The following is a 12,758-nucleotide window of genomic DNA, read 5'->3' as shown; positions in this document are numbered from 1 at the left end:
ATTTTTGCATCATATCTAAGGGATTCTTTGGTTCGGGTCGAAGAAGCAACTAAAAACTTGAATTAGTTACATTTTGGCACTTTGAAAAGTTTTCATTTTTAGCAGTAACAAAATGACGCTTATCCTCAGTTTTATTTGGCCTCACACCTCTGAATCTCGGCTTCAGAGGGCAATCTGCAACTAGATGTCCTAATTTGTTACATCTAAAGCAACACCGACTCTCATTTTTCTTGTCAAATGTTGGTTTGGATGTAGAGGCAGTGTTACCAGCCGTTCGTCTCACATAAGGTGGGACGTACGGATTGAGTGGAGAACTCTTTTTAGAAATTTTATTTTTATCTCCACCGGTGGGTAACCCTACCTTCTCTTTTGTCTGACCAGATTCAGACAACTTATCCGATTCCGATGAGACTGGACTCGAGACAGAAACTTTCACATTTGAAACAGGCGAACTCGTTTCGCCACAGCTAACACTTGGTTCTATATTTGTAACCTTGATGGGAGTTGTCTGAGTAACCTCGAAATCAACAGATTTCTGAACACTCGGATTATAAGTATAGTTGTGGTTAAAGGGTGGTGGAACCTCGTGATAACCGATTCCTCCCCTCTTTGCAGAGGTACCTTGATCACTCACGAGGTGATCAAGGATGGCCGAGGAATTCCTGAACTGCTCAAGTTTGCGGTTCAGTTCCACCACCTTCACCTGGTGGTCAGCAATCTGTTTATCCCGATCAGCAATCAATTTAGTTTTTTCTTTTAAAACTTCATAACTAAGATCAATTATTTCAATTTTCTCAGCAAGTTTAGTTTTTAAGCTTTGAATGTCTTTTTCACATGCTTTTATTTTAATTTTATAACTGTTTTCTCTTGCTTTCGTAAAATGGTGATCTTCTTTAATAGTTTTAAAATCAGCATCTAAACGGACGTACTGATCAGTTATTGTTGTTAGTTGCTCAGACAAATTCTCACAATTAGTACAAATATTCTTATTACTTACCTCGGAGCGATTGTCGTTGTCATCTGCCATGAAAGCTGTTTCTTCTTCAGTAGCTTTCTCATTTCCATCAACCTTCTCACATTCTTCAACTTCAGCCTCAGCCATGTTCGCTTGCTCACCAGATTCATTTGAATGCAGGTTCCAGTTGTACTCACCTGCTTCTCTGGTCAACATGGCATTAATCTCTCTATTAACTCCAGAGTGTTGTGTAGGCCGACCTTGTCCTCGTTCAACCCTCTCATTTCTACATTCTTTGGCAAAGTGCCCGTATTGTTGACAATTATAGCACCTTACCTTAGATTTGTCGAATCCAGGCCTACCACCAACAAACTTTCTCCCAGTTTTCTTCATAAACCGTTTAACTCGTCTGGTATGTCTCTTATTCCTTCTACAGCACAGGTTACTGCCGTCGAGACGTCGGCTCCAGCAGTTGTGTCTCTACCACCCCAATCGCTTACTCCACCGGTGGTAGTTGCACGATTTGTTGAGTCCACAGTTACTACTACTGCAGGGTTACCAAGTGTACCACCTGCGGTCACTTCTGCTGCTGATGTCCCGCCAACTCCAACGCCTACTTCTGACTCCGAAAGGATTGCATCGCTAGAGCGGATCGTTGCTGAACAGTCAAAGACCATTCAAAGCCTAGTGGAATCCAATCAACTGCAAGCCTCCCTCCTGGTTGAACACGGGAAAGTAATAGATGCCTTCAAGGCATTCTTGGCATCTCAGGGGGAGAAGACTTGTAGGGGAGATGAGTTGCGGACAAAACGGAGAGAAGATCAAGACGATGATCCCAATGCACCGGAAGGTGCAGGTGGTGAGCTGCCAAGAACCTCTCAGGCTCTTGGGGCTTCCACAGCTGAGGGGGAGTCTACAAGTGCAGCTGGTGACGAGGTGGTAGCGGTTGATGATGATGATGATGTCGAAGACGTAATCGACGCATTAAAAGAGCTGGATGAGGATGATGATGATTTTATGCTGGAAGAAGATGTGCTGCCGGTTGATGAGATTGAGAAGATCGGTGAGCAAATTACTGTTGAGAATGTGATAGAGGAAGGGGAGATTGTAGATGACTCCGTGGAACACGAGATTCCGGAGGTTGAGATGCCAGAGATGGGTGATAAGACTGTTGAGGAAGATACTGAATGGGAGGAACAACCGAATTGGAAGGATGGTTGTGCTCACTGGTTCATAAAGACGAAGAAGCCGGCGATCCCTAAAATGTTCAAAAAGAGTTACAATATTAAGGGATACGCAGAAGCAAAGAAAGGTATTATCTGCTGGATATATGATGAGCAGCTGCGGCTCTTCGTGATCAAAAGATACGATGGAATTCAGTACTTCAGGAGAACGTTGAGATCTTTAAACACACTGCCTGAATGTGAGGTAAAAGATTTAGCCAGATTGGGATTGATAAACCGAAGTGAAGACAACATGGCTAGAATCATTGGGAAGATCGTGTGGAAGGAGTGTATTAAGGAGAAGAAGTTTGAGCTGATGAGACCACAAAAGGGGAAACTTTTCGAAGAAAAGGATAGAGGTCTGAGAGCTGATGGAAAGCCTTGGATGATAATGAAGTATAAACCGATCCGGTGCCTTAAAGAAGTACCGATGAAGCTCATGCCCAAGGACGTGCTCAAAGATCTAAAATGGTGGTTCGTGGATTGTGAGACAGCGGAGGCGGTAATGGAAGATGAGGATGAACAAGAAGTGCTTAGGGTTTACGACCCGATGCATCTTGTTAATCTATCGCAGGCTGATCTGAAGGTGCTCAACGAGAAGAAGATCTTCTACATTCCTGCTTGGAAGGATCAAGCTAGGAAATATCAACGGGTGGTGTCGGTGTGTGTTAGAGAGGGAGCGCACGCGTAGAGATGCAAGATTACAAGACTCAAGATTTAAAGATCAAGATATGAAGCTACTGCCAAGGGGGAGTCTGTTGGTACATGTGTGTCAGTAGTTCATAGTCTACCATTTGTAATCGAGTCTGTAATGTAATTATGTTTATGATTATGTTTATGTTTTTGTATGTGCGAAGTTGTGAGCGAACTTGTTGAACAAGCGAAGTTATGGACAACTTCGCCTGAGGCGAAGTTGTCGTGCTTATTTAAACTGTTCAGCCGTAACAGTTGAGGGTTAATCAGTTGAGCGTTTTGAGAGCTAGTTCATTTCGTGTATCAGTGAGTTACGTGTTTACAAGTCAGAGTCTGTAATTGTGACCTCGAGTCACGTGTTCGGTTATCAATATAACGTGTTTCGGTTATTACTCGTGTGTTTGATTTATACGTATTCTGCACTCGTATCTACCTACGCAGGGATTCCGCACCTGCGCAGATAGCGACATCCCGTGTACGATCCGTCCAGGAGCCTACAAAGATAATGATAGAAAAGGATGCGTATAGTAAGTCGTTTGACAAGACAAGAGGATGCATTATCTTAGTTCATAAGATAAGAAGACTTAAATGGAGAAGAGATATATTGACGTGAAAGGTTTGCAGCTTATGGGAATCTCGACGATGAAGAGCGGTGGTCGAACAATGTAAATAACGTATTATAGATGTGGTTAATATTCAGATGTTAATCTTTCAACACTATGTTTATCATTGAAATTTTCATATTCATGTGTTCAGTTTTTATATTTAATTTACTACGTTTATGACTCATATTTTCTTAATCATGTATTTGCTATTATTCAATTGAGATATGTATACAACGATATTGCGAATAAGAAAACTAGCAAAATACTATACAATATAATTTAGTATATCACTTGAAGATGGATAAAATAATAGAAAACGAGTATCGTGTTGTCAATTATCGTTGTCGCCGCCGCATCGTGCGGGCTTTTCACTAGTGTGTGTGTGTATATATATCTATATATATATATACAACACCTAAAATTCGAAGTGGGTTGGGTTTTCGGGTTTGAAAAGTAATGAATGTTACAGGATTCACAACTTTTAGAAATTTCGTCTCGAAATTAAAATAAAAATAAAATTTTAAAAGAAACAACTAATACAAGAAGTTGTTTAAAAGTTTTATCTATTTTATAAATACATAAATAAATAAAAACAATAATGTTGATCTTTGAATGGCCCAAAAGACGTCACAAATGAGAATATGGGAAGGACACTTATATATAGGATGTACCAGCAGTGTATCTACCATGCCCTTATTATACTGCATTTGTCCCATCTTTCAAAATCATTCCAGATTTCGAGTTATTACACACAACCCTCTTATTAAGTCTTCCATGCGAAGACTTGGATAATTACTAGTCGACCGATAATTACCTTTATCGTCGGATGGTTCACATAATCCGTCCCATTGTGGGGGATTTAAAACATATATAAATAAAAATAAGAAGTTCTTATGTGAAAACTTGGATATAAAGAACGATAAACTATAGAAATCAAAATTAACAAAATATATAAACAAATCCTTGAGGCTTAGGATAAGCGAAAACATTAGGTCCAAATTGTAAGAGCTTAATGTCTGTTTCTAGGGTCTTAGTTTTGATTGTATAGGGTTTAAATGTCAAATATTGTTTATGTTGTGTAAGTAGCGCATAAGTCTACTTGAGGAGTGCATATATTATGCGGCGCATAACATATGCGCCGTATAAGATATACGCCCCAAGTATGCTTACATGTGAAACCTATAAATAGGTGGACTTATGAGTTAGTTGTATCTTTCGGATCATTCATGTCATGTGCTAAAGAGAGAAGCTAGAGAGAGAAAGTGTCTAAACTGCCATAGCTTGTAATATTTTGTTATTATCAATGAAATATGAGCTTAATGCTACTTGTGATGTTCATTCTCATTGTTTTCCGCACCTTGAGACATAAGTTGTAACAATTTCAGATCTTAATCAGTGTCTACATCAGTCTCCTCATCCCCTTTCAAGTGGTATCAGAGCATTTGGCTCGATACTAGCTTGAATATCATAAGTTTTTCAAGAGTTTCTCTCTATCTTCAAATTCAACAGTCAAAATTCATTCAAAACTTCGCAAGTTGTTTCTTATACCTTTGTGACAAATCCTTCAAAGTCTCATTCAAATTCTACATCATTTGGTCCATCAAATTCTAAAATATCAACATGGATGTTCTTAGCGCATATGTTCTCTTCACGCATATGTTTATCAAGTATAACATATACGGCGCATATCATATACGTCGTATATGTTACACGTTGAAACATACACATGGAAATAACATATCCGTTGTCCTACATATACGCTGACTGTTTCATACTTATTCATTATTCATTGACCATTACTTATCCGTTGACCATCATTTGACCAACATATCCGTTGACTTTTGTGTTAAGCGATATCCGTTGTTCCAATTTGCATTCAGTTCCTTCTCTGTGTTGTATTCCTTTGTTGACCACATCATGGACAATCTAAATGCTTCGTGTCTCAACCCTCTGTTCTGCTTCAGAAAATTAATCTAGAAAATGAAATGGGGACTTCAAATAAACCCCCAAAGCTTCTTCGGATGGAAGACTATCCCTCTTGGGCTGATAAGTTTGAAACCTATGTTCAGGCGTTAAACTATGAGACATGGAATGCTGTTGAAGAAGAGTATATCATTCCTAAGAACGAGAATGGAGACAATTATCGGTTGTCACAAATTGAAGAACATGACAAACCCATGTTCTTAAAGGAAAAGAAGATGTTAAACCTATTTCAACAAGCCATCAAGGCTGAAATCTTTCAGCTGTTACAGCACAATGGAACATGTTACTCGATCTGGCAGGCATTATTGAACAAAGACAGAGGAAACCTAGATATGAGAAAGAGTAAGATGGCGTTACTCAAAAAAGAATTTGAAATTTTTACTCAAGTCAAGGGAGAATCGGTTGCACAATTGATTGAACTATATTGCCATCTGGTAAATGAGATGAAGAGACTATGTATTGATAAGCCTGATTACGAGTACATTGATAAGCTTGCTGATGCATTACCAGAAGAGTGGGGCACGCTTATAATGATTCAGCAATCAAACCCTGTTGCATATGACCGTCTTAATCTAGCAAGGTTTATCGAGAAGCTCGAAGCACATGAGCTGGAGCTTAGGAAGAAGCAAAAGATGAAATCAACTGCTATATCACAAGATGTTGGATTGTACTACAAGGGTTCACAATCAGGTGTTTCTTCCAATCCCAAGATTCTAACAACTTTCTATGCTGAACAGACTGTACAAGCCTTTGTAACTAGTGTACCTACTACTCCACAATATGGTATTAGTTACTCAGGCACTATTTCGGTATCTCAAGCCTCAAATCCAAACACACAAGACCCTGACGTTCTACAGTGCAATATTGCTGTAAACTTGAAGAAAACATGATGCCTAACCACTGAAATAGTCAAAGAACATATGACAATTATGGGCTCAGTTCTGGAGTCATATGAATGTTTGGTTGCTGGTTGAATTGGCAACTACAACATGACCAAAGAAGATTACGATCAGATTGACCCGGAAGAGATGGAAATGATTGATATTCGTTGGTGTATGGCTAGTGTGATCTGGAGAGCTCAACGCTTCAAGGAGATTACTGGAAGGAATGTTTTGGATGGCTCTAATTCGAAATCGGGATTTGATAGTCCAAAGTTAGATGCTTTCGATGCAAGGAAAAGGGACATTTCAAACGTGAGTGTACAAGCAAGAATGTAGATGACAACGCTGCAAATCTATTTGGGGGGGGGGGTTATTACAAGCAGGCAATATATCATCGTCCTTCTCAAAACGAGGCTGAATCTTCCAAAGGTAAGAAATCATCAGAGGTTTCAACATCACAACAAAAGGCTGCTACTGCACAAAAGGACGAGGGGCTAAACTGGAATTCGGTATTTCAGACAAACATAGCAGAAGTTGTTGAGGATAGTAAACAAGTTTAGATGGTTGAGAAAAAGGAAGAGTATGTGGTTAAGAACAAGTTGGTTGAGAATGAGAGTTTGAATAAGGTTTTGAAGGTTGATGACAAACAGGGTGACAAGGATGATCAAGAGGTTGATCAAACTGATTCTAATAACGAACTTCCAAGAACTTATGACAAGATTCACACAGTTCCTTCTGATTATCTTACTTCTTTATTTCTTCCTGACATAATTGAAAGTTTTGTAGGATGGTTTAATGGCGAGGAAGTACCACATGGTAAGATTGATTTTCGAGAAGAAGACAATGTGGAAGAATCAGAGGTCAAGGATTCAATAAAGGTTGAAGAATCAAATGAGAATTTGGTTGATGGAATTGTTGAAGACACAACTGATGAAGAGTCTGAAAGTTCAAATGAAGAACGTTCACCAACTAATCATGCATTTATGTCTAACTAGGTAACTCTAAACTCAATTGTGTGTGAAAATTGTGAGTTGCCATGTGATGAATGTGATTTTAAAACTCTTGAAATTAAAGAGTTGAAAAAGCTTTATGACAAAGCTTTATTAGATCTTAAAAATGTTAATGAGGCATATATGAAACTTCAAACGTATGAAAAGAATTTGTGGGCAAAGATTCTACAGGATCAAAAAACCATTTCAATGTTAAAACACACAGTTGAGGATAAACAAATTGCCATCAACAGACATATAGATGAGAATGCAGCTCTCAAGCTTGAGTTACAAACACTCAAGATTGAGACTAAAAGAGTCAATTTAAAACTAGTGAGTTATGTTGCATCATCTTATTTTCTCGATCACATTATGCCTAAAAATTCATCAAAAGCTAAGGATAATGTGAATGAGAACATAACATCTAATGTGGATTATCATGATGTGCCTCCACCCATGTGGAATGCTTATATTCCCATTAAACCAAAAGGTTTCAAAAATGCATTAAATGTGGAAGTAAAAACTCCACTTCATGATATCACAAAGTCTGATGATGATGATTGTGTAACCTCTGAAAAGGTTGAAAATGAAAGTTCTGGCTGTGGTGTGTCAACTGGAATTAAAGTTGCAGAGTCGGTTATAACTGAAGAAAAGGTTAAAGATCATGGTTTGGAAAAAGAAATAATGTTGATTCAAAAAGATTTGCTAAAACGAGTTTTTATCACAAGCAATCTCATCAAATTAAGCCAACACAAGTTAAAAAGATTGTGTTTGTTCATGGTAAAACGTCTGAGTCCGAGAAAGAGGCTGTCTTTAGAAATCAGTCAAATGAAGAGTTTTATCGTCTAAAGACCGAGCGAGATAAAGCTGAAATGACATCTCAGATCAATAAGTTTGTTGATCGGAGACGTTGTTTTAATTGCAATGAAATTGGGCACGTATTCTATGCATGTCCCAATCGATTCAAACATGATCACGCTTCGCCTCAAAAGTCTGATAACAAGAAATCAGGTCTTGGATATGTGAATAAACCAGTTAGAGTTCCCAAACCTGTGAGAATTTTAAAACATGGTGAATTATTAAAAAGTGAGGTTGCTAAAACTGATATTTCAAAAACTACACAAACATCTTTTTACAGCAAGAAACAAGCTGTTGGTCAGAATTGGGCGGTCAAAACTGTGTCAAAACCACCAAGTGTTGTAGAGGAAAAGAAAGATGAATCTGAGTCACATGAAACAAGTGATTATTTATTATCATGTGAATAAGATTTGAAGATGTTAGGTTGTTATACAAGAATTTCAAACAACCCAAGACCAAGAAGGCTTGGGTTTCCTAGTTTTACTAAATCGGTTTTCTCTGTGTGCAGGGGCTTCCATGATTCCACGATTCATGTTGGATTATGGATAGTGGATCCTCAAGGCACATGACAGGTACTCTTCACTTACTTAAAGATGTCAAATCTATTCGAGGAGGGTATGTCGGTTTTGCGGGAAATCAAGTGAGATCAGATAGTTGGAGAAGGCACGTTGATAAACGGGAAAGTCATATTTGATAAAGTCAACTACATTTTAGAGTTGGAGAACAATCTTCTCATCATATTACAAATATGTGATAAGAGTTTCTCTACTCATTTCACAGACAAGGAGTGCCTAATTTTAAAACCTGGTTTCAAAATTCCTGATGACTAGATAGTAATGCGTGCGCCTCGAGAGAATGATCTATATCTTCTTAACATGAGTACTGCATCAACGTCTTCGTCGACTGCTCAATGTTTCATTTCCAAGGCATCTGAACGGGAGTCTGTGTTATGGTATCGTAGGATGGGCCATATTAACGTGAGGAAGATGAACCATTTGGTTCATAATAAATTGGTCGAGGGAGTGAACTTGAGGAGTTTTCAACTGAATGAAGAATGTTTGGACTGCAAGAAGGGAAAACAAACGAAGAAACCTCATCTAAGGAAACTTATCAATTCCATCAACTTACCTTTCGAGCATCTACATATGGATCTTTTTGGACCAGTGAATGTCAGAAGTATCACTGGAGAACTCTATTGTCTTGTGGTTACCGATGATTATTCTAGATTTTTGTGGATGATGTTTTTAGAGTCTAAGGATGAAACTTATGATTCCCTGATGATCTTATTCAAGAAACTCAAGACTTTGTACAATGACGTGCTTGAAGTAGTTTATATTTATTACCTAAATTAACTAAAAATAAACACTAAGTAATACTCTAGACTCTCTAAAACTCGACTAAACTACTAACCGGCAAGTGAACCGATCGACTCTAGTAAAGCTAAGTAAGTCCGGATATCGAACCCACGAGATTCTTTAAATTACGTTTATTAGCTATTTAGACTCGACTACAAACACGACTTATTAATTATATTTGTTTGGGGGATTTTTAATTAAAATACTAATTTAATACTATAATTAAAAACCAATTAAGAAAACAAGTAATTTAAACAAAATCAAAGTTTGTTGTGAAAATAAGATGATGATGAGGAAACTATCTAGGCTAGACTCCCCTAAATTTCAGTAATGAATTGACTCAGGAAAATATTTAGTTATGGACTAGGATCGTAAAATAGACGCTTATAAGAAAACCGAGCAGGACCCCTGACCCTTCTCAAGAGAAACCTATGGATTTCTAACAAGTTTTAACGCACACTAGTATTAAAAATCAAGTTCACTTACGGTCACCCAATTGTTTATAATTTTGTTCCTTAATACGTAATCCTACCTTAAAGCGCGGAAATCAAAGGCAATTTACTATACTTAATTGATTTGATAAACAATAATAAATAATCAACCCCTAGACGGACTCCTTACGAAGAACTAAGTCTAGCAAGATTAAATAGTAAAGACTTATCAATAACCTAGCACTTTACAAATTTTAGGTTAGCAGCACACTTAGATTTATTCGACAATATTATTCCTATGATCTTATCATGACATCAATCATAAAATAATCAAGAAGACAAAGTAATTGACCAAATAGCAATCCTATCATATGACAAACAATAATCAAGGAAAACTATGGAATAAAACTCATCAAACAATCCTAAGTATCCATATGCATCAATTAATTATAGATAAATCTTTTACTAAATCATAAAAACCATAACGATAAACAATCCCAAAGTCAAATCAAAACATCAAAATAAGTTCATCATAACCTAGGCAGTTCATGCAATTTAGCCTAGCATCTTAGGTTTAAGCAAATCAAACAAATAATAATTCATGGTGATAAAATAATGATAACGAAAGAAACAAAAGATAAAACCCGTGTTCTTCGCCTTCAACCAATACGCGTGACACCAGCTGATTCTTTGAGTTCAAAGCTGCTGGAAACTGCTCTTGGACTCCTCGGAACCCACCAAATTCGTATGGACGTCAAGGTATGCTTAATGGTGAGTTTAGGGGTCTTTATATAGGCAACAGGGGTCCAAAAATAAGTTAATTCGGCCAAATAAACGAAGTTTCTGGAAGCTGGCACCGCCACGCCGCGCGACGACCCTCTCTCCCTTGGCCGCACGGCACTCCAGCCTGGGGGGGGGGGGGCTGGTTCATCCTGGTTGGTCCGGTTCGTTTCCTGATGCGTCGGTTCTCCGATTCAGCTTGTTTTTCCTCGTTTTTCGCCCTCTTTTTATCGAAATTAAAACCCAAAACCTAAAACCATGTTAGTAGTATACAAATCTTACGAGAAACCGAACATAAACTAATAAAATATTAAATAAATGTACACGAGATTAATGTATAATAAACGTTATATCATATAACGTTATATCAGAAATTGACGATTCAAAAAGGGGTAGCGGCGCAGCTTGTTGCCCGCTTGCCTTCTGTTTCGATGTAATCCAATAAACAGTCAATAAATTTTAAATATGAAAGAAGTGATAATGGGACTGAGTTCAAGAATAACAAGATGCTGGAGTATTGTAATGACCGAGGTATTTTTCACGAGTTTAGCGCATCTTATACTCCACAACAGAACGGGGTCGCTGAGTGAAGAATAACACTTTGATTGAAACAGCTCGTACCATGCTTTTTGATTCAAAATTACCTGCAAATTTCTGGTCTGAAGCAGTGGCGTCAGCTTGTTCTACTTTCAACCGGGTTCTTATCGTGAAGAAGTTCGGCAAAACGTGTTTCGATTTACTTAATTGACGTAAACCAAATCTTAAGTGTCTTAGACCGTTTGGATCCACATGCACAATTCTTGAACTGAGTGGCAAGTTTGGTCCCAAATCAATTGAGGGATTTTTCATGGGGTATGCTATTCCACTACGACATGTATACATTCCTAGCCTTTATAAGATTGTCCAAGTCCAGAATGTTAATTGTCAATGTTTCACTCCTACAGTTCAAAGACCAAGAGATTCTCGGTTGTTTGATTACGAGAGCCTTTGGGAGAGTTTCAAACTCCCTGAGGAAGTATTTTCTGATGAGACTGTGACAATGTTATATCAACAACATTTATCAGAAGATCCTGTATCAACACCAGAAGTTCCTGTTATGGCTGTTCCTCAAGATGTCCCAGATCCTATTCTACCTAATGATGTTCCAGAGACTACACCCGTGTTTGACGATGACGGTGAAACAGACGAGGAGATAATTGAGGCTATTTCTCCATCCACTGTTGCTGAAGAAGAGAATGCCACCAATCTTCAAACTGAAGTGACAGTTTCTATTGAAGTTGTGCCAAGAACATTATCCTATCATCCTAAGGATAACATCATTGGAGATTTGAATGCTGGGGTTTAGACTAGAAGTGAAATTGATCAAAGCCTTCAGTGTTTCTATACAAGTGTATCTCCATTACAGAATCGGTTCTCATTAAAATGTTTTATTTCACTGGTTGAACCGAAGACGTATAAAAAAGCCCTGACCGAAGGGAGCTGGTTCAATGCAATGCAAGAGGAGTTAATGCAGTTTGAAAAGCTTAGGGTCTGGATACTCGTCGACTTGCCTGAAAACAAGAAACAGATAAAAACGAAATTGGTGTTAAATGCAAGCGGGAGAGAATGGGATTATCGTTAGAAACAAAGCACGATTGGTTGTTCTAGGATTCAACCAGATAGAGGATATTGACAACAATGAAGTTTATGCACTTGTAGAAAGGCTAGAAGCAATTCAGATCTTTTTGGCTTTTGCTTCATGGAAAGGGTTTAAGGTTATCAGCTAGATGTCAAGTCCACATTTCTCAACGGGAAAATCAGTGAAGATTTCTACGTGGGACAACCATCGGGGTTTGTCGATCCGATCCACAAGGACAAAGTGTACCTCCTTGATAAAGCCCTTTACGGTCTCCATCAGGCCCCGAGAGCCTGGTATGAGACATTGTCCCAACATCTTTTGGATAATGGGTTTATCAGAGGAACTGTCAATTGTACACTATTCACCAAATTGGTTGATGGACATCTA

The 12,758-nt window shown here is 38.2% G+C and overlaps 1 protein-coding gene across 1 annotated transcript; it reads left to right on the top strand.

Moving 5' to 3' along the window:
- The first annotated feature begins 5,461 nt into the window (after positions 1-5,461).
- On the top strand, positions 5,462-6,349 carry LOC143599703 (uncharacterized). Its single transcript, XM_077077602.1, has one exon. The coding sequence runs from the start codon at positions 5,462-5,464 to the stop codon at positions 6,347-6,349; it is 888 nt and encodes a 295-aa protein (XP_076933717.1).
- Positions 6,350-12,758: the final 6,409 nt, after the last annotated feature.

This window comes from Bidens hawaiensis, unplaced genomic scaffold, assembly GCF_021521415.1.
Source record: "Bidens hawaiensis isolate Kalapana, Puna unplaced genomic scaffold, B.hawaiensis_p1.1 tig00052519_1, whole genome shotgun sequence".
NCBI lineage: Eukaryota > Viridiplantae > Streptophyta > Magnoliopsida > Asterales > Asteraceae > Bidens > Bidens hawaiensis.
This window is presented reverse-complemented; position numbering and strand designations above follow the sequence as displayed.